Source organism: Epinephelus lanceolatus, chromosome 16 (genome assembly GCF_041903045.1).
Source record: "Epinephelus lanceolatus isolate andai-2023 chromosome 16, ASM4190304v1, whole genome shotgun sequence".
Taxonomy (NCBI): domain Eukaryota; kingdom Metazoa; phylum Chordata; class Actinopteri; order Perciformes; family Serranidae; genus Epinephelus; species Epinephelus lanceolatus.
In genome coordinates, this window is record NC_135749.1 from 26,493,783 (window position 1) to 26,517,007 (window position 23,225).

At 40.8% G+C, this 23,225-nt stretch overlaps 1 protein-coding gene across 2 annotated transcripts in view; it reads right to left on the bottom strand.

The window, feature by feature from the left end:
* Positions 1 to 7,554: 7,554 nt before the first annotated feature.
* The window catches only part of epha10 (EPH receptor A10), a 221,840-nt gene continuing 206,169 nt past the window's right edge, over positions 7,555 to 23,225 (bottom strand). For both annotated transcript variants that reach the window (XM_033637064.2, XM_078175712.1), the window contains 7 exons: positions 16,368 to 16,429; positions 15,708 to 15,824; positions 15,183 to 15,269; positions 13,752 to 13,904; positions 10,120 to 10,310; positions 9,853 to 10,017; positions 7,555 to 8,301 (listed from right to left, as the gene is read on the bottom strand). In XM_033637064.2, coding sequence (XP_033492955.1) covers positions 8,187 to 8,301; positions 9,853 to 10,017; positions 10,120 to 10,310; positions 13,752 to 13,904; positions 15,183 to 15,269; positions 15,708 to 15,824; positions 16,368 to 16,429 — 890 coding nt within the window. In that variant the 3' untranslated portion in view covers positions 7,555 to 8,186. The remainder of the gene's footprint in view (positions 8,302 to 9,852; positions 10,018 to 10,119; positions 10,311 to 13,751; positions 13,905 to 15,182; positions 15,270 to 15,707; positions 15,825 to 16,367; positions 16,430 to 23,225) is intronic.

The following is a 23,225-nucleotide window of genomic DNA, read 5'->3' on the forward strand; positions in this document are numbered from 1 at the left end:
GCATTATAGTGTGCCATAAAAAAATGCGTGCCTTAAAAATGCCATAGTATAGTATGCTATAAAAAATGTCATACCGTTGTTTTTCATAAAAAAGTCATAGTATAGTATGCCACAAAAAGTGTCCTTAAAAATGCCATAGTGTAGTGTATAGTATAGTATAGTATGCCACAAAAAGTGTCCTTAAAAATGCCATAGTGTAGTGTATAGTATAGTATAGTATGCCACAAAAAGTGTCCTTAAAAATGCCATAGTGTATAGTATAGTATAGTATGCCACAAAAAGTGTCCTTAAAATGCCAGTGTAGTGTATAGTATAGTATAGTTTAGTATAGTATAGTATAGTATAGTATGCCACAAAAAGTGTCCTTAAAAATGCCATAGTGTAGTGTATAGTATAGTATAGTATGCCACAAAAAGTGTCCTTAAAAATGCCATAGTGTATAGTATAGTATAGTATGCCACAAAAAGTGTCCTTAAAAATGCCATAGTGTAGTGTATGCCATAAAATGTCACAATATGACATATTAAAAAAAAAATCATAGTATAGCATCTCACAGAATGTCTGAGAGTCATAGCATAAGTTAAGTTACTTGAAGGCCTGAAACCCATCTTGAGTGCAGACTTGGTTTTGAAAAAGTCAAGGAATCCAGGTACAACAATCTATATTTTGCATTTTGAAACATGATTTGCTCTAATCTCTTGGAAGAATCCCTGCCCGTCTCCCTGTCCCAGTCTCATTTACAGTGAATAAACAGGCAAATCTGATTGAAGATTTACGCTCAAACCGTGAGAAGCCGGATAAAATACCAACTAACACAAACCCCCCTCGCCAGTGAGGAGAGTTACTGTGGGATATGTTGTTTGCATACTAAGACCTCACTCTCAAACCAATAGCATTTATTATATTGTACCGTGAGGGAATAGCAGGCAGGGAGCAGTTGATTAGGCCTGCTATTCGGTTCATTTAGCGTGTGTGCAGCTGCTAAGATGGCTCATGACCCAGAGTAGGAAGGAGTCAAGTGTCAAGGCTATTAGGATTTCATCATTTATATTATGTAGATAAGAGCCGGCAACATTTTTTACAGCTGTAGTTTAGATTTGAGTTTATATTTTTTGTGTCAAATACAGGAGTCTGCCTATAATGGCAGGCTGCATAAACATTTCTTTGAGGCACCAGTTCTTGGTGTTGAAATCTACCACACATAATCTTGATGAGCCTGACATGTAAATAAGCTTTTTGTGTTTTCTTCATCACATTACATCTTGAGCGCGAGCAGAAACATTTTCTCTAAGCTTCCGATAATGAATTATCAAAATCCAGTGTTGCTGCTGCTGGAGTTCAAATGTTGCTTAGCCGAGGTCTGCTAAGCAGCATCTGAAGGAGGTGATGTTTGATTGCGTGGGAGGTTTAGAAAGCAGCAGCCTGCGATGGCTCCGAGATGAAACTCATTAAGTCTCAAACTCCAATCCTCAACTCCAATAAGAATTTAATATAAAAAGTATGGATTGCTGCTGCAACTGTGTGAGATAAATAAAAAGATCTCATTCTCAAATGTATGCCCGTGGACCGTCATCAAGCTCCGAGTACATTGGCACGCACACACACACACACACACACATATGCAGTTACACACAATATTGTGCTCACATACTGACCCATGTGAGCAGGCACTGAAGCATGTACCAGCACACTCACTTCTGCACACCCACACAGTTGCCCACAGCAATACCACGCTAAGTTAATTTGCATTTACAATAATTTCCCATACGCTCGGTGCTAGTCTAAAGGTGGGCGTTGTGTAATAAAACAGTAAGTAATATAACCGCAGTCCCACAGAGAGAGACTTAATAAGTTTACATGGTAGAGAGGAGAGAAAACCACCAACCGCAGAAGTTGGCTCGGAGAGGTAGCTGCAAGTTGTGTTGGAAGAGAATATAGGGCATTAACCTCGTAACACAGATAAGTAAGTCGTACAAGAGGCCCAGGTAGCTTTAAGGTTAGAGGACTGATTGAGCTCTAAAGGTTGTCAGTTCATTTCTTTGCACCAGAAGTGAAGTTAAAGGGTAGACAGATAATTGGGAGTTTATCATTTAGACCCCATTCGCCTCAAGTGTTCAGCTACTCATTGCTCTAACCTGTTCCCTGAGGCGAGACACTGAAACCAACTGTGAGGTTCTTTTAAAAGGTCGATTCACCCAAAAAACATTTTCTTATCTACCTGTAGTTTGGGTTTATTTGGTCAGGTTTTGAGATTTCTACAGTCTCTGCTGAAAACTTTAACATTGAAGAGACAGTTCACACCAACTTTTTTCTTTTAAATTATTCTTCTTACCTGTAGTGCTGTTTATCAGTCTAGATAGTTTTGGTGTGAGTTGGTGAATGTTGGAGATATCGGCTGTTGAGATGTCTGACCTCTCTCCAATATAATGGAACTAGACGTGTAAGTACAGTACAGGCCAAAAGTTTGGACACACCTTCTCATTCAATGCGTTTTCTTTATTTTCATGACTATTTACATTGTAGATTCTCACTGAAGGCATCAAAACTATGAATGAACACATGTGGAGTTATGTACTTAACAAAAAAAGGTGAAATAACTGAAAACATGTTTTATATTCTAGTTTCTTCAAAATAGCCACCCTTTGTTCTGATTACTGCTTTGCACACTCTTGGCATTCTCTCGATGAGCTTCAAGAGGTAGTCACCTGAAATGGTTTCCACTTCACAGGTGTGCCTTATCAGGGTTAATTAGTGGAATTTCTTGCTTTATCAATGGGGTTGGGACCATCAGCTGTGTTGTGCAGAAGTCAGGTTAATACACAGCCGACAGCCCTATTGGACAACTGTTAAAATTCATATTATGGCAAGAACCAATCAGCTAACTAAAGAAAAACGAGTGGCCATCATTACTTTAAGAAATGAAGGTCAGTCAGTCCGGAAAATTGCAAAAACTTTAAATGTGTCCCCAAGTGGAGTCGCAAAAACCATCAAGCGCTACAACCAAACTGGCACACATGAGGACCGACCCAGGAAAGGAAGACCAAGAGTCACCTCTGCTTCTGAGGATAAGTTCACCCGAGTCACCAGCCTCAGAAATCGCAAGTTAACAGCAGCTCAGATCAGAGACCAGATGAATGCCACACAGAGTTCTAGCAGCAGACCCATCTCTAGAACAACTGTTAAGAGGAGACTGCGCGAATCAGGCCTTCATGGTCAAATAGCTGCTAGGAAACCAACTGCTAAGGAGAGGCAACAAGCAGAAGAGATTTGTTTGGGCCAAGAAACACAAGGAATGGACATTAGACCAGTGGAAATCTGTGCTTTGGTCTGATGAGTCCAAATTTGAGATCTTTGGTTCCAACCGCCGTGTCTTTGTGAGATGCAAAAAAGGTGAACGGATGGATTCCACATGCCTGGTTCCCACTGTGAAGCATGGAGGAGGAGGTGTGATGGTGTGGGGGTGTTTTGCTGGTGACACTGTTGGGGATTTATTCAAAATTGAAGGCACACTGAACCAGCATGGCTACCACAGCATCCTGCAGCGACATGCCATCCCATCCGGTTTGTGTTTAGTTGGACGATCATTTATTTTTCAACAGGACAATGACCCCAAACACACCTCCAGGCTGTGTAAGGGCTATTTGACCAAGAAGGAAAGTGATGGAGTGCTGCGGCAGATGACCTGGCCTCCACAGTCACTGGACCTGAACCCAATCCAGATGGTTTGGGGTGAGCTGGACCGCAGAGTGAAGGCAAAGGGGCCAACAAGTGCTAAACACCTCTGGGAACTCCTTCAAGACTGTTGGAAAACCATTTCAGGTGACTACCTCTTGAAGCTCATGGAGAGAATGCCAAGAGTGTGCAAAGCAGTAATCAGAGCAAAGGGTGGCTATTTTGAAGAAACTAGAATATAAAACATGTTTTCAGTTATTTCACCTTTTTTTGTTAAGTACATAACTCCACATGTGTTCATTCATAGTTTTGATGCCTTCAGTGAGAATCTACAATGTAAATAGTCATGAAAATAAAGAAAACGCATTGAATGAGAAGGTGTGTCCAAACTTTTGGCCTGTACTGTATATCACCACGCAGAAGGAAGTGCACATCCACACATGGGCAAATGGCAGCATGAGATGTAAACTAATGCTGTCCGCCTTGGCTGAGCTGTGATGTTAGCTAGCTCAGTGGTGCTAGGAGAGCTAGCAGCAGATGCACATTTCCTTCTGCTCAGTGTTACGGTTGGCAGGTGTAGTTCGGTAGAAAAAAATAGTTCCTACATGAAACTGCTCTCACCAAGGTCTGTGGATTATCTTGAGTAACCAGGTCATGATTTCTGGAAAGAGACATTGATGTTGACCTTTTCAAAACTATTTTTTTTAGTACTTTGAGCACCACAAACTGAGTACCATCTCATTTCATTATATGCAAGGGAGGGCAGATATCTCTACGACTGATATCGCCAACACCTGTCAACTCATTTGCAAAGCCAATTTGTGTATTAACAACATACATGTCTAGTAGCTAGCATTCATCTTCTTTAGTGCTTGTGTGCATGTTACTGCCACTGACAGTCAACAAGCGGAATGATGTGAAATGAGCATGCATGATACAGTCTAAACTTTGGCCTACTCATATAAACAGTGCTTTATTGTAACTGGTCAGTGCTTAGTGGTCAGAAACTCCCTGGGGTACCTTTGAACCAAAACTACCTGCATGCAAAGTCAGAAGACATGTTTGTTTTTTAGTAATTTGGGTGAACTGCCCCTTTAGACAGCTGTACAGTAAGCTTTTCTAAGAGAGAAGCAAGATCAAGGAGAACATTTTAATGTGAAATGATTTACTAATACATCCTGAATGGTAATTAAAAAGGATATTCTGTTGCCATACATTTAAATATTCAAAAGTGGATTTTAAAATTGATAGATGTAGGCGTTGGCAAGGTAACGTAAGATACACCAAGACAGTCAAACACAACCCCGGAGTTTTAAAACTCAACCGGAGTCAGTGATGACTGATGAGTTTAAGAATAAGGTTACAGTGCTAACATTAGATAGTAGCGTTAACGTCACAAGTGAGTGGAAACGCACAAGGAAGAAGATAACATTAATGTTTCAGAGGCTGCCCTACAGTAGGCTAACGTTAGCCGTTAGCAACTGGATGCTGTGTTGTCATATAATGTCCTGCACAGTCAAACGCAACCCCAGAGTTTTAAAACTCAACCGGAGTCAGTGATGACTGATGAGTTTTAGAATAAGGTTACAGTGCTAACGTTAGATAGTAGCGTCAACATTACTAGTAAGTGGAAACGCACAAGGAAGATAACGTTAATGTTTCAGAGGCTACGCTACAGTAGGCTAACGTTAGCCGTTAGCAACTGGATGCTGTGTTGTCATATAATGTCCTGCACAGTCAAATGCAACCCTGGAGTTTTGAAACTTATCCGGGGTCAGTGATGACTGATGAGTTTTAGAATATAACGCTATAAACGCTAATGTTAGATATTACTGGTGACTGCCAACGAACAAGGAAGATAATACAGAGGCTCAGGCAATGTTATGCTACAGTAGGCTAACCTTTAGCAACCGTTAGAAACAATGTCGCGATTATGTAGTTTGTTCACTAGAGATCATTGACAACTTTAAGTTTTTTAACTGTAAAATGCAGAACATAGTTGGGTCACAACTGTTGTGTGCTCATGAAATCTATAATGCAAATTTAGTTTAGAGGTTTACATCAGTGCCAAAATACAAGACAAGGAGCAAAACCATTTGCTTGTATTGGAGATTTTTTAATAACACGTTTCAATATTGCAACAGCCATCAGATTTTCTTCTAACAGGTAAAAATCATCAAAAAACGAACGAAAAAAAAGAAACTTTTTTTTTTCCATTTTATATTCCAAACACTGTTTTCTTGGCTATGGCCCTAAATTCAAACAAATAAAACCCTTACACAGTGAGCAGATATTATATTCAACACATTGTTCTTCAAACAAATTATAAAAATAGATTTAGCATTTTCAAATACATATGTACAGTATTAAACATATATCATAATGGTCACAGTAACAGAGAAGGGGGACAGAGAGGAGAAACGACATTTCATTCATCATGGTGACGAGGTCCAGCTTGTTTCGTGTCAGCGACTGCGTGTGTGTGTGTCTTTGTAGTGTGTGTGTGTGTGTGTGTGTAGGGACCATCAGTGTGTCTCTTCAGATATGTCAATATGTGCGTGATAACATCTAAAAGGACATATGAGTTTATTTCATTTGACTCACAGAGGGAGAAGGAGAGTAGGAGGAGAAAAAACAAAAAACTAGTTTTGTACCAAATACAAACCAGTTACAATATCCCCGTCAAAAATGTATGTACCTTCTTTTGTGAGAATGTATGATAGTCAAATAATGCCCCAATAAACTTCATCCTTCAAGTCTCCTGTACTGAAATAGGACAGGAAAGGCGAGGGGCAGATCACTGTACAGGGAGAGTTATCTTGGGGGGGAAAAGTGCAACCATGTAGTATGGCAGAGCATGATATTAACAGCAACGTAAAATTAAACATGATAATCCAACAGCTACGAAGAAAATAAAGTCCATATGACATTCTGTAATACTGTATCCATACTGCAACACACACACACTGAAATGCATACAGCAAATCCAATGATAATGGACCTTAAAATTAACTGTACCAACTCCAGTGTTCAAGAATACACAGATACTGTGTGCTGACAGTAAAAACCCTCCAGTGTTCCTCTCACTGCCTGTGTACAAAACCGTTTGCTCAGGTATAATCTTACAACAAAAAAGAAACAAAACAAGGAGACAACTTTTTTTAAATAAGTTAAATAAACCCTTCTAACCTCTTTCTGCAGAGGCTTGTGTTACAGTCTGTAAACATAAATAAATATGGATAAATATTTGACGCAGACCATCTTCCAGAGCTGGCCCGCGCTCCATACGGAGTATTAAACATTGGTAGTGAGAGAGGCTTTGGAGAGGAGGATTGTGATACCGAGATGACATCCAGCAGGAGAAAGGGAAAATCAGATGTTTTAAATGCACAAAGAAAACAACTGGAGAGAACGGAGGAGAAGAGAAAGGAAGTAAAACGATGAGAGTAGTGAAACGGACAGCGATGTACAACAAATTAATGAACAATCAAACACACGTTTTTAACCTTTACAATTGTATCCTGCAGCTTTTGTTCAAACATTAGTAACCCCCCCGCCAGCACCCCAAAAAAATCAGGTTCATGTTCCTGAAAGTACAGTATGCCATCAGCTCCGTTCATCCTGTCAGCACACTTCATATATACTGTATACAGGGTTATACTGTGTGCTAGCCCTGTTCGTCCAGCCTTTGTTGAGGCCTTACCGTCTAACCTCACTCTTAATGGACCCTTGACATGGGACAGCACAGTCTCCTTAAGCTACTGCAGCCATGTTTTATCTTCAGAATTGCTCCTGTGCCGTCTGATATGAGATTAGCTCTGACGTACGATGATATGATTCTGTATCTTCATAGTAAATCAGCTCCTGTTTGATGTGAAATCAGCAGTGCCAGTTCTGAGGGGAGAGTAATTTGATCCAAGGCCAGTAAAGTAGTTCCTGGCTTTGACGACAAATTGTTGTTTTTTTTTTTCTTTAAGTGAATCAATGTTCGATGTTGTGGTAAAGGGAAATTCTACCCAAAATTTTTCTTTGAGCACTTGTCCGTAACTGGTTTGTTTGCAGTGTAATACATCTGTGCCCCCTCCAGCAGCCCAGAGGTCAGCTTCAGACACAGCTCGTCCCACTAGAGACAATATTTCATTTGTCCTAACGCACGGATCCAGAACCAGTGAGATGGAGCTGACACAGTTACTGAAGTGCAGATGGAGGTCACAAAAAAAAGTCTGGTGACATCCCTCCTCTGCTACGCCCCAGACGCGACAGACACGCTGCTCGTCTCTGAGGGCGTTCATAGAAAAAAGGAAGAAAGGAATCAAGGGAGGCATGAGGAAGTGTGGGAAGGAGTAGTAGATAGAGTGCAGTTAGCTGAAAGATCTGCTCTTCTTTCCTTCAGTTTAGAAGAGCTCTCTCTCTTTCTCCCTCTCTCTCTCTCTCCTCTTCTCCACCCCATTATCCACCTGCACACACGTGTGGGTCTGCAGCAGCAGTGTGAGAGTAGGTGTGTCGACTGTTTGTTAGACCTGCACACCACGGCCGTGCATTTGAATGACCTGGGCTCTGAGGGTCTGGATGGCAGCCAGTATCAGCTTCTGGTGATCAAGGGAAGTGATGCCAAGGCTCAGTACATCTCTGTGGACACACAGATCACAAGATTAATTAAAAAAAAGAAACAGAGAGAGACATTTATTGTACTATATCACTGGCTGGGGTGGGTGACTCCCTAACTCAAGAGAAATATATACTTCTAATAAATATAAACATGCTACTGATTTTAAAGCGCCTGAAAACTTGGCTCTAAATACTAAATATTTCTCAATAAAATTAAATATTTATTACCAAATAAGAAAATGACGCACAGTTACACTAAAGTATTTCCTAAAAAAAAAGGTAATAAAATGTCATAGTATTTGTCAAAAAATGTCACAAAAAGTCCTAGTACAATATGCTATAATGATGTCATACAAATGTCAAAAAAGCCATAGTATAGTATGCCAAAAAAAATGTAACATGAAAAAAGTCCTGGTATAGTATGCCAGAAAAAAAATGGTGCAAAATGTCCTAAAATGTAACAAAAAGGTCATATAAAGTCATAGTATAGTAAGTCATAACTATGTAACATAAAAGGTCATAGTAAAATATGCCATAAAATGGTAGATAAATTTGTAGAATGTCATAAAAATAGACCATAAAAAAGTCAATATAGTATATCAAAAGAAATGTAACATTAAAAAGTCAGTATATTATGTCATAAAAAGTCACAGTGTAGTAAGTCAGAAAAATGTAACATAAAAGGTGACAGTATAGTATATCATAAAAAAACATAGTTTCTTATGTCATAAAAATGTAACCAAAAAGTCAAAGTATCTCATTAAATTTTAAGAAAAAAAATCATAGGGCAAAAAGGTCATAAAAAGTCATTGTAGTTAGTCACAAATATCTACCAAAAAAGTAATAGTATTGTATTTTATAAAATTTTAGAAAAATAATTCATAATGCAAAATGTCCTAAATATGTAACAGAAAAGGTCATAGAAAGTCATTAAACAGTATGTCATAAAAAATGTAGCTATATAGTAAAGTATGTCATAAAAATGGAACAAGAAAGGTCTAAAAAAAACATAATATATTATGCCATGTAACAAAAAAGTCATAGTCTGTCAGAAAAAATGAGGGGGTGGGGGGGGAATCACAGTGCAAAATGAAACCAAAAAGGTTTTTAAAAAGTCACAGCCATAGAAATCTAGCAAAAAAATCATAGTACAGTGTGGCATAAAAATGTATCAGGGAAAAAAAAGCCATCGTATAGAATGTAACACAAAATGTAAAATGTAAAACTAAACAAAAAAGGTCACAAAAATTTACACTCTAACCCTAAACATTTTTAGTTCGTTATTACATATGACATGAAAAAGAAGCAAATCCTCATAAGTGAAAAGTGAGAAACAACTTAACAATTGAATATATCAGGTCTGCACTTTTTAACTCAATACCTTTTAGTTGAGAAAATGTCTAATAGCTAAAAATTAAAAAACCCAACATCAAGCAAAAGGGTGGACATTATCCCCCTGGTAATTTATGTTTTCACTTAGTTATTGTTTTAATGCGTTCTCTTAGTACCTTATTGCCCATCATCCTTTCTAGACATAGAGTCACTGAGAGAGAGTTGTGTAAAGACACTTACTGTACAGTCATTCGTGCCACAGACTCCAAGTAGCAGTATCCTGCAGCGGTGAAGTTGTCCTTGTATCGTCCCATGTCCACTGCGTCCAGCCACTCTCCCACTGAGTTAAAGGATGGGAAGGAGGGCAGAGGCCTCTCTGCGAGCGTAATGGATGAACTCAGGGTTCTAGAGGAAAAGAAATAGGTTGATTGTGTGGTGACAGGAAATTTGTAGAAACTAATTTATACAGCCATCCATTTACTGAGCCGATATATTACCAGATCATACCTGCGTGCCAGTGTGGAGGAACCAATGCCATCAGGGGAGCGAATGCTCTTGCTGAGGGCTGAGTGGATCTGGCTGAAGCTGGGCCTCTCTGTCCTCTCCTTCTGCCAACAGTCCAGCATCAGCTGATGGAGATGTGGAGGGCAGTTAACTGGAGCCGGCAGCCTGAAACCATCCTCAATGGCCTTGATCACCTATGGGATATGCAAAAAGAGGAAAACTGTTTTAGGTTTCAGGTAAGAAAATTTGGAAGTAGCGTTGTGATTTCTCCAGAACTCAAACAGTGGAAGTCGCTAGTCAGGATCAACCGCTTATATGGATCAAAAAAGCTTGTGCCAGAATAATTTATATACAAATACTGTTTAAATAATTTACTTATAATAATTAAGTAGTCTACACCCAAGATTAGTGTCACTAATTCGGTTTCCAATCATATGTCTCCCCTTCTGTTCCTGAGTGATGACGTTTAATGTTGGCCAGAAAAGTTTTTACAGAACATAATGATGTCACAGTGAAGTTGACCTTTGACCTTTTGAATATAAAATGCCATCACTTTATCATTATGTCCTATTTCTGTCAAGGTTTGTCATGATTACCATATGACTACTTGAGTTATGGCCCAAAACATGTTTTGTGGGGTCACAGTGACCTTGATCTTTGAGATGTCATGTTCACAAGAATGAGAAAGATGCAAGGTCACATTGACCTTGACCGTTGCCCACCAATATTTAATCATTTCATTGTTGAGTTTGAGTGGACGTTTGTGCCAAAGGCGTTCTTGAGATACCACGCTCACTAAAATAGGACAGATGAATGGACGGACAGCTCAAAAACATAACACCTCTAGCCACGACTATCGCCAGCGTGGAGGCATAAAAATCTATGAAACTGAAATCAAAAAAGAGTCTTGTTCTCTCAATGAAACACGTAGTTAGTCTCCTTGAAACTTCTGACAAACTGCCCAAAGCAAGTCAACAAGATGCATGGGTGAAGCTTAGTGTTATGGCTACCTTTTGTTGTCTCCTCAAACAATGAGAAACAGTCATGGCTACTAGTGATATAGACAATGAACATATGCCCCCTAGGAAAACACCCTTTGGTTGAAGCCGATTGATCACGCCCTCGTCAAGTGGATTGATCAGGCAATGCAATGGTCACAAATGCCCCCCTAAGAGGGCCTTCGGTGCAGTGAAACAGTCAATAAAACTCACTAAATGGCAAAGCTGTCCCTGTAATGTAATAATTGACAAATGTCAGTTAGAGGGTAATCTGCATGAGAAATCCTTTGCTTATAGCGATTTAGTTAGACCCAGACAGATGTGGTCATTTTAAGAGGTTGCCTCTGTACTATTAACTGGATAAATTCCCAAAGAGCATGTGTGTGTGAAAGTGGATAAGAATGTAAAAAAAAAGTTCTGTCCTACTTAAAAAAGTTGAGTAAGGTATTTAAAACCCTATTTTTTTTCTTTACAGTGGCTTAGTTGCCAAGAATAGATGCCTTTGGACAGTACAGGTCCTGCTTGGATAAATAAGAGTAGAAAAGTGCTGGTGCTTTCATTTTCCCATCACTAATTACACCACCTAAAAAGTTCCGTCGCATTGTTTTGCTTTTTGGTAATTGAACTTATTTTGAGGCTAGCAAGCACCTTGTGAGCCAGCACCAACTGCAAAATAAACAGAATTTCACTGAGAGATATTGCTAACCTAAACAATATGAGCTAAATACAAAACTGCAGTAATGCCCTGACTAAGACTGCTACAAAAAATCAACCCATACAGCCAATGGGCAGCTATTATTGAAGGAGAAGAAAAGTACTCCTAACCATGCATAATCCATCACGACTGACTGACTTTGTCTGCGGATTGAAAGGTCACTTAACAGGATATTCAATGTCTCAGTGTCACTTTACAGGATATTTGATGGGGTATCACAATAGTTGGGCTTCTATCGACAGAAAAATGTATTCTAACATTTTAATTTCCTATAATATAATGTGCTGTAGGCCTGTGAAGACAAAAAACAACCCTGCAAGGTATGAAAAAGAAGAGAAATTAGATGAAACAAACAGACCAGAGAAGCTGACTCACTCTAAAAGATAAGCTACTAAACACAATGATTCATCTCAGCTCAGCATTTTCCATCTAGCCCCGTGAAACTTCACCGTCTTCAAACAGCAGAGCATTAAAGCATCCCTCCAGACCTCAATGTTCCTCACTCCTCCATCAAACTAATGTTGTCCCCATTCATAAACCATTCACTGTTACACCTCACAAGAGACTTCCTCTCAGTATATCCAGGGACATGCGATACGTCCTCCACCTGTATCACTCTAAGAAATACAATCTCCTGAAAGGAGAAAAGAGTCGGAGCATAATCACAAAAATGACATCCATCAGCGGCATTATTTCCTAAAACACTCTTTCTTCTCTCTACCTAACCACCCACCACCCCACTCCAGCGTCCTCTCAGCCCCTTAAGCTCCTATCTCACTAAAGAGCATTCATAAAATGCTTTTCAACATTTGACATTTTCCATTTAATCAAAGCCGGTAGGTAAAGGGCACGATGGATCACAGGTGGACAGGCCGACCAACAATTCCGTTATGATATAATGTATCAATCTAAAGTGGATTAATATCCCTGGCGCTCTACAAGCTTGACCTTTGCCCTCTCAATTGGAAAGTTTGATAATATGAACCAGGCTGAGAGGAAACTTTCTCCTGCTTTGTGAAAGGGCACCGGGGAGAAAAAAAGGACTCTAAAAAGCAGGCTATTCTTGTGCCTGCTGAATAACTCATGCATATTAATTTTGGACATTCAAAAATGGAACATGGTAATAATCCGTTGCTTTTTTAACTATCCACCTGCCTGCATTAAGTGAAGGCATTATTTTCTGATGACAGTAATTGAAGAGGGCATTAGCATGATGAAGCTTTTGGACTTGATGAATGATAATAATCCTTAAAATGATCCTCTCAGTGCCCTGTGTGTTATTGGCCTCAGTGAAAAGACAATGAGTCACAAAGAATAATCTGCTCTCTCATCTCTTTAGAAGCACGACTTCCTTCAAAAGAGTGGAATAAAAACAACTTTTTCTTTTGAAGGGCAAAAAGGCAGGAGTAACGACAGCCAAACAGACCATCCACCCACATTGACTTGGAAATGATAGGTTTCTAGGGACAAGCTGCAGGGTCCTATCAACTGGACAATCTCTTCAACCCTCAAATAGCAAGCGCTTTACATTTCCTGAAAAAGGAATTTTTCCAGAGGGATTTTTAACACTTTTAAGAGCAGGATGGCACTCTGGGACCGGCGGAGGCCACTAGAAGGGGGTCAATGCGTCCTTAAGAGAAAACAGGATTGGTCATGGAGCTGATGCAGACTTAAAGAGGGGGACTTAGGCCCTGCAAAAGCTTTCAGAGGTACTGTGGCTTCTTGGCTTTCTTTTAATAAGATCCAAGCTGGGCATGGTTACAGAGTTCATTGATAGAGGGAGGAGAAAGAGAGAGGGAGAGTGGTAAAGTGCAGATATTCTATGAAAAATGGAGGGAGGAATAAAAAGGACATGACTGGGGAGATTAATGGAAAGCACCCTCCTATCTCTAAGCTTTTCTCACACACACACACACACTTACATCCTGGTTGCCCATATCCCAGTAGGGTCTCTCTCCATAGGACATGACCTCCCACATGACAATGCCGAAGCTCCAGACATCTGCGGCCGAGGAGAAGCGATGGTACTGGATGGCCTCCGGAGCGGTCCACAGCACCACACTCTTCCCTCCGTGCTGGAAAAGGGAAGGCAAGACGTGGAGTAAGAGGGTGCGGAGAGTTCACAAAAGTAAAGCTTTAATATTCTGTTTGAACAGCTTTGAACATATTTTCAGTAGATCAAAAGAATCTTTAGAGGAGTGGGTTCACCTTGAGTGGAACCCCAAAATATCCAGGGAAATAAATCACCATTTTTTTTTCTTGTTTTTGTGAAAGCTTAATTATATGACCTCGACTGAACCTGGCATGTGTTAACTCTCATGTGGTCCAAGGCTCATTAAATATACCACACGTGTGAACTTCTTACCAACCAGCTGTGTGCCACTTTGTCATGAGAGCTGCAGTCGGTAACAGTTATAAACCTACGTTTTTGTCATATTTGATAACACTGTCACTATATCCTGATAGTAGCAGTACATGTGGCAGAGCATCTGTGAAAAAAATATGCTCCTCTGCCTCCTCTTAATGCTGCTAATGGCATTTGCAAGAATCAACCGTGTCTGAATGAAAACAACCAAATTCAATTTTCTCACTTTACAGCTAAACAGTACACTAACATATGTTTCTGAAAACATTCCAGGTGAGAAATAGGCAATGCAGTAACAGAATCTTGATTCATATTTGATCAGTGTTGCCTAGTGTGATAGTTTGACCGCAGTTCACAAACAGCTGACATAATTGACTGCTGCAATAGAGACTCCTCAGCTCTGACTGGGTCAATTCTAGCTATTGCCATTAGGAGCAGTCGGAGGCCAGGAGGAGCATGATTTTTCTCACCTCAAATTTTCAGAAACCTATATTAGTGTACTGTTTAGCTGTAAAATGAGAATGTCGGAAACAGTTGAGCCCAAACTAAGCACCACCCACTGGCTGGAACAGCTTTCTCATTTTACAGCTAAACAGTACACTAAAATATGTTTCTGAAAACATTTGAGATGAGAAAAAGGCAATGCAGTAACAGAATCTTGATTTATATTTTGACAGTTTGACCGCAGTGTGAGCCATAATTGATAAGATTTAGCTGTGTTAAAGACTGTGATTGGTTGTTTTGTGCAGACGCAGTCGATTCTTGTCAATGCCATTAGAAGCACTCTCAGGAGGGGGAACATAATTTCTCTCACAGATTACCTGCCTTATGTACTACTGTCAGGGCACAGTGAAGTTTTATGCAGTAAGTTATGTTTATAAAAACTACCAACTGTAGCTTTAATCAGGGAAGTAGAATGCAAAATACACAATATAAAAACTGCCTGGCTGTAGTGCGCACACATTCATACACACACATTTTCTCTTACCAGTGTGGTGTAAATGGCCTCTATCTTGTCCTCCTGGAGAGGTCTGAAGCCAGATACCTTGCAGCCCAGGTTGGAGTTAACCAGCACCTGAGGTTTGGGGAAAACAAACTGATTAGCATTGGTTACATTTAGAGAGGAAACAATCTCAGTGTGAGAGCTTGCCACCCTGGTGGGCAAAGCTCTTATCGCACCGGGGACAATTGATTGTTTACAAGCACAAATGGCCCTGTTCTTCATTTTCCGCAACGTGACCACTGCATTTGCAGTTTGACAGATGGGCTCTTTTAGGGAAACACAACACAGTGAATCCTGAACGTGGCAAAATGATTTCGACAGCGTTGTCTAGTCATTTTCAGCTCCGTGTATTACTCTAATAAAAACCTACAGGCAAGTGATTGTCAAAGATGTTTGCAGGCGAGGACAAATTGTGTTCTGCAAAAGCCACCTGCGAAAACTTGCAATAGCCTGGGAAATACATCACCCTACGCCCTCGCCTCTATCACCTCCTCTCACCTGCTCCCTTACCTTGTGTGCGGCCAGCCGTTTGTGGATGAAGCCCATTTCGGTGAGGTACTTCATCCCGGATGCCACACCAGTCAGCATATCCATCAGCTGCATTACACTCAACTGGCCTTCATGTTTCTGAGGTTATGGGAGGCAAGAGGTAGAAAGGAGATGGGAAATCGGACGAACAGAGAGGGAGGAAATGGAAGAGGAGAAGGGAGGGGGAGGAGAAAACAAGTTGAGTGTACATAGTATGTATGTAGTGATCCAAAAAAGGCGGCACATCTGTTACTACACTACAATGTTGTGCTCACTGAGCTGAATCCCTTTATTTGGAGAATAAAAAAAAACAGGCCATTAATTCATATCATTATAAACCACGCCGCAGCGGTTCACAGAGCAGAGGGGCACAATAACAGTTTACAGAAGCTTACAGCATCTTTAAGCAGGAACACTCCATTTGTGCTGTTAATTATGCTGCGTTTCCCTTATTACTGTAATAAGCACAAGTATTGCTGCCCTAGGACGGCACTATAATAATAGTGAATTTAGGATCATTAGAACAAACTGCCTTGTTTGTGAAACAGCTCCAAAACAGACGATAATGATGGGGCTCAATTTAGTCATTATATGATAAGTAAACATGTCAGTGTGCATATTCAATATAAACGCACAACTTACCCTAAGGAAGGAATCTAAGGCGCCGTTCGACATGCTCTCCACTATGATCATCATGGTGTTACCTGAGGAAGACAAAGAGAGCAAAACACAGTGTGTGAATATGTGAAATTGGGGTAAAATGGAGAGAATATAGGGGAGAGAAGAAAGCGAGAGAGGTAATAGAGACGGAGACACAGACAGGGAGGGAGGGAGAGAATAAAGTGAGTCTAGTCCACTTGGCAGCACGGCAGGCATTGTGCAAAGCCATTCCTCACCCAGTGAACTGTGGTGAAGCCAGGAGAACCTGTGTGCTGCCCTGGCTGTCTCAGCAAGTTTAACGACCCTCAAACACACACACACACACACACACAGTCTAGGCACAACCGTACACACAGACCAACACAGCCCAGGTGTGCATGTTTGTATACACTGCACACATGCATGCATGCTCACACACATACACACTATGCCCAGGCCCAGATGGCGGGGATCCAGCAGTGCTATGAAGTGCACAGAGGAGGAAAATAAGACTGCAGCAGTTGGAGAAGAAGAGAACAAGAAAGGAGGAGTGGATTATGGGAGCTTGAGAGAGTAAGATAAACCTTCATAGATATGCAAATGACTAGAAATCCTAGATATGTCCAAAAAAAAAAGGGATGCTACTGTAGGCTATCAGTGCTGACAGTTTGTGCAGGCATATTACAAAAATGACAACTTGGCTTTGTAATCGCCACAATTCATGCTTTGCCAGTATTACTGGGCTTTCAGGAAGCTATTTGGAAAGGTTACCAACAACATGAGGGAACTGTGAGTCAGCACAGAGACACCGGCATCATTCGGCAGCCATCGTGTAATTAATGCGAGCTGGAGAGTGGTTTAAACCGTGTGTTGGTGGGTTGAGCAGGGCTGGCATGACAGATACATTTAGCCACAAACAAGGACCTAGTTAAAAGGATTATATAATTTGTGTTATGTGATTACCTGCTGAAAACATTGTATTTTAGAGTCTGACGGAAATGCGGAGGGAGGAAGGCTGAGCGTGTGACAGAGAGAGCGAGGGAGTAACGAGCGCTGTCTGCTCCCTCGCACAAATACAAATTCAAACAAAGTCATACACACTTGTATGTCAACATTTGAATACATATTGAAAAGCAAATCCTTGACATTTTACTGTACTCTACAGTGTGCAGCAAAACTGTATCTTTTACGGACCTGATGAAAATTGAAATATCCAGGTTTTGAGACGGGAATTGAATCAAACCCATGCTACTGCAAACGACTCAGCCTGTATGGGGTGCACGCTCTACCAGGTGAGCTAGGTGTTATCCAAGATGTCACATTCTTGTTGGAAAAGACGTGCGCTAAAATAGCAACCACAGCGGACTCACTGGATTAAGACCTCAGAGGATCTGCCCTTTGATAGACGAGTGCAGGAAGTGTTAGCAGTTCCTACCTCGAGGTGTTGCATGTGAAAATACCTCCTCAGAACATCACCTTATTGCATTTCCTATTAGCAGTGATGGAAAGTCTCGGTACCTTCACTCTACTACTGTGCTTATGTACAGTTAAGGCACCTGAGCGTTTCATTTTCTGCTACTTTATACCTCTACTTCACTACATCTCAGATGGACACATTGTACTTTTAACTTCACAACAGTTATCTGACAGCTGGAGTCACTGGTTACTTTATATATTGAGATTTTACATTATGATAATCTTACAAAATAAAACACTTTCCTCAAATTTTTAAATTACTAGAATGGGTACTTTTACTTTTGATACTTTAAAGGTGCAGGATTATCGGTTACTGTCTGTGAACACGATCGCTGGCAAAAGTGAACATAAAGACCAACCCTAGATTCACTCTCGTTTAGTGTTTTGCCTCGCTTATATTTGCCTTTTTTTGGCCCTCTATCTCTTGAATGCCTGCTGATTACAGTCTAGTACCTGGTCACTACCGTTTTATAAATCCCTGACCTCACCTGTGTGCTGTGGGCTGTAGAGATACATGCCCATTAACCTCCCGAACACAGGGAATGAAAAAAGAAAATGCAGGCAGAGGGCAAAATCTTCGCAGAATTATACACCAACCAAACACTTCTAGTGGTTTCTAAGTGATGATTGAGAGGGAATACTTCTGTATGTTTCTATACTTTGTTTTCATAGGAAGATCCTGCGGAGTATATCTTTAAGTATGTGAAGCTGATAATACTCTGGACTTTTGAATTAAATTGGATTTTAATGCAGGACTTTTCCCCGTAATTGAATATTTTTACATTGTGGTATTAGTAAAAAAAAAAAAAAAGAAGAAAAAAGAAGCTTTTTAACCCCTTTATCTCACATCCCCATAATATTGTGTGATCTTTTCCACAAAAAATACATTTCTTCCAATCATGTTTACCCATCACTGAGTTTGTGTGTGTGTGTTTCCAAATCAATTTCAAAAATGACTTCTGACATGAATAGAATTAATACATTATTTTAAGTGACACAAAACACACAGTGACAGCAGATTATACACCTGAATTCATTTGACTGTTAGATAAAAATATCTATTATTTTTTGGCGCTCCAGTCATGTGACACAGAGAAGTATGCCCAGCCACTTAGAGTGAACTCTGACCTTGCTGAAGCCGAAATGGACTTTGTCAAAGCCTCTACTGCAAAGTCCTTGGAACATCTGCAAAAAACAGAGCTATCCAAATCTGAACTCTTCGGAACTTGCTGCGATCAACTATGGGGGCAACAAGATTTTCGTCCCTTGCACTACTTCACATCGACAGCGACATCAGTGCAGCTATCACCTGAGACCATAGTGGCCGTATACGCAGGGCGCAAACAAAGACGTTTACTTCTCCACTAGGACATTTAGCAATGTAAATTAAAATCTGCTTTACAATTTAATGTCTGTGGTGTTTATTTAGCATTTATGAGTCATAATGCACTGTAAAATTGTTATGCTTCACCCAGTGTGGCAGGGTCAGATCTCGAAACTGTCTAGGCCTAGAGTCGGATTTTTTTTTTGCCCCCCCAGCATGAATCTCAAACTCCGCCTATGATTTTTTCTTTCTGCAGAACAAAATATGACATGCTTACATAAGCTAGTGCCAACCAGTTTCTACCTATAATACCACAACATCCACCCAACAATCAATCTGCAATTTTTAACCACACAAAGCTAAGATTAAGTTAGTAAGCTCTTTCCTTTCCGTCTCTTTCCTTCACAGATGCGGCTATCTTGGTGGTTTACACCTTCTATCCTCTCCATATTTGTTATGACACGCTCACTTTCCAACGATCAAATCAAATCAAATTCCTTCCAATGTTATATCCTGCCTGCCTATCCTGTTTCACTCAGAAATACGTCACAATCCTGAAGCTAGATACTGTTGACATGCCTTTTGATCTGGACTTTGAGTAAAGGATCTCAGTGCTTCTTCCAACACTGCCTATAATCCTTGAACTGCCGGTAGGAAGGTGGAGCGAATGCAGGGTCATAAAATAAAGGAGCATATAGAGGTAGAAAGAAAAGGTGGAAGCTTTTCAAATTAACGGGACACACCCAGGGTTTCATGCGGCCTTGAATTATGATGAAAGGCTGGGGAGATGAGTAAGGAGGTGGGTGCTGTTGGCAGGTGGGTGAGATGTGGCGGGGGAGGGATGGAGGATGGCTGAGTGAGGATCTGGTGGGGGGTAAGTGATGTAAAGCAGGTGATTTGTACTCTAACAGTATGTGGGTGTGTGTTTACTGTTTGTGTGCATGGATGTGTGATTTCATGCCAAGTGAGGAGGCAAGCAAGCAGGTGTGTGTGTGTGTCAATGATAGTGAAAGAGAGAGTGAGCATATGGGACCGCCTTTTTGTGTGTGTGTGTGTGTGTGTGAGGGAGCATGCACGTGAGTTGTGTGTGAATGAGTGTGTGTGTGTGTGTTTGCGCACATGATGGTGGGAGAGATTGGAGTGGATCTCAGTGCCCCGCTGGGTCTCTAGCACCAATTACTGTACCCTGCACATCTGCTGCCATCCTACTGAGCGCAGAGTGTGTTCGGGCACCGTGCCCACCCACACACACACACACACACACCTACACACACACAAACACCACACTGAGCATCACTGCGGCAGTAACAAAAACTTCACAAACTCTTTAAAGCTTCTCCCTTCACCTGCCATTCCCATTAACCTCTACCTCATCTTCTCTGTCTCTCATGTCTCTTTCCTCCGTCTCCTCCCTTCAAGTTTTTTTTCCCACACCCTCCTCTCTCCCATCCTGTTTTCGCTCTAGGACCTCAATTGCTATCTGTCAGCGGAAAATGGGCCTTGATGTAGCTCAGCTGCTGCCAGCGTACGGCATCCATCCCGCCACCCTGCTCTCTACTCTTCAACCTCTTCTTCTTCCCCATCCTCCCGTCCCGCCCTCTTCGCTGTAAGCGTTGACCCCCTCCGTGCGTGTGATATTGAAGTGGTCGGAGTAGTGCAGTGCTCTTCCCAATCCTGTCTTCTCCTGTCTGTGCTCCTCTTCCCGTTTTCTTCCCGTCTCTCTCCACAGTTACAAAAAGTGGTGACCCCCTCCACATGTGCGATATTGAAATGGTCAAATTCCAATTCCCTTGTTTACCCCATTCTGCTTCCGTGAAGCCTTTGCCATCCCTTCCTCCTTGGTAATGGAGGTGATGAACCCCCTTTATGGTCTTCAAGGGGGTCAAACTATCGCATCCCTCCTTTGATCCTTGGATGACCAGGATCTCTTGATCTCCATCCCCATCCTCCTTACCATGGGTGGGTTATGAGACAATGGGCCCCTGGGCTCAGACATGCCAAAGGCCCCAAAAGCTCTCCTACACATGACAAAGACACCTATGGTGTGTCTCAAATCACATACTTTCGTTAGTACACTTCCATGTAGTATACTATGTGCACTATGTACTTATTGGCGTAGTGCGCGAATTTCGACAGGGTAGTGTTGTCTCAAACCAAACATGGCCGTTGTGCACTCACCAGAAATGACGGCCGCAAATGATCTAATTAGCAAACTAGCATTAGCATTCGCGTTATCGTTTGTGGTACCAAATCATTACAGACTGCTAAATTAACCCAATAAACATACTGCTGGCTTATACCCAACAACAGTATAGTGGTGCTTACTGCAAAAAACACAGGTATTTGTACAATGTAGCAACGTTCATGGTCGCACAGTCCTCGGCCACCATTTCCAGTTTGAAAAGTGGTCCCTTCCCTTCTGCTACGTAGTCAAGATGGCGACTATTGAGAGTGAGAAGTGTCCATAGTTCCACACTCAACTTCTTGATCGTTTTTTGAGTGCACCATCCGGATACTCATAGTGCACTGCATTTTTCCATACTTCTCAGTGTGAACGCACTTATGCACTCAAAATATTAAGTGTAAGTACTAGGGCTGTAAAGGTACATGTATTTGTGTCGAACCGTTCGGTTCGCGACTTTCGGTTCGGCACGACCCTGTACTGAATTATTGGGCGCAGGATATTATTTTATTTTATTTTGTTTTATTTTAATTCCGTTTTTGCGAGCCGAACCATTTAAAATATCTAGTTCCCCGACGGACATAAGTGAGTGATGGACCGAGTCCCGTAAACCTCTGCTTTCACTTTGTGCAGCGCATTCTCGCATTTTGACAACATGGCAAGTGAGTCTGACGAACCTGAAGACCCACCCGCAAACCTTAAGTCCTCCGTTTGGGAACACTTTGGTTTCAGGGTAAAATACGAAGATGGAAATAAACAAGTGGACAAGACAAAAGCAGTGTGCCGACACTGCAGAACAGCGGTCGGGTATGTACTTGGAAACACGTCTAACATGCTAACGCATCTAAAGCAACACCACCCGAGTTTGAACGTTAACCGGCACAACTAGAAAAAGCAATCTGGTGCAAACTACGAAATCGTCGTCTAAAAATAAAGAGCGTTTCCCTGACCATCGCGCTAAAGAAATAATCAACGCCATTGGAGTTGAGTAAAATTGTTTAAGCTGCACTTTAGATATAAGCATGTTTTGTTTACTGCACTTTAACAAAGTGGGAAAGCTAAGTAAGTTCCTAGTAAAACTGAATCTGAGCAGGCTTTAAAGCTGACCAGCTGCACTATACTTTTTATTTTTATTGAGTAAAATTGTTTAAGCAGAAATTTATATTTTTCATTCAAAAAATGTGTTTAAAAAACAGCAGGACTTTATTTTTCACTTTTATATTTCTATTTTCATTCAAACAATGTGAAAAAGCAGGATTTTATATATATTTGTTTCATTCAAAAATTGTGTAAAAGGAGTTAACTGCTGTGGTGGTATGTTTTAATAAGGTTACCAATAAGTAAAAGATATTTAATAGTTGTCTATTTTTTTCATTACTGTACCGGAAAAAAAAACGAACCGCGACTTGTGTACCGAGGTACGTACCGAACCGTGATTTTTGTGTACCGTTACACCCCCAGTAAGTACAGAAGTACGCGATTTGAGACACAGCAATAGACTTGTTGTTTTGTGTTTCTGTGTAACAGTTTTGTGTCTCTTAGGGGTATATTTGTGTCTTTTCTGATTGTTTTGTTTCTCTTTGTAGTTGTGTGTGTGTTTTTGTAGTTTTTTTGTGTCTTTTTGGAGACATTTTGTCTCTTTGAGGTATATTTGTGTCTTTTTTTAGTCATTGCGTTTTTCTTTGTAATCATTTTGTTTCTCTTTGTAGTTCCTTTTGATGTCTTTGTTGTTGTTTTGTGTCTCTTTAAAGGTCAATTCGTGTCTCTCTGAAGGATAGTTGTGTCTTTTTCTTGGTAATTAAGTGTCTCTTTGTAGTCATTCTGTGTCTTTTTGTTGTTCCTTTGCATCTCTTTGTAGCCATTGTGTGTCTCTTTCTGT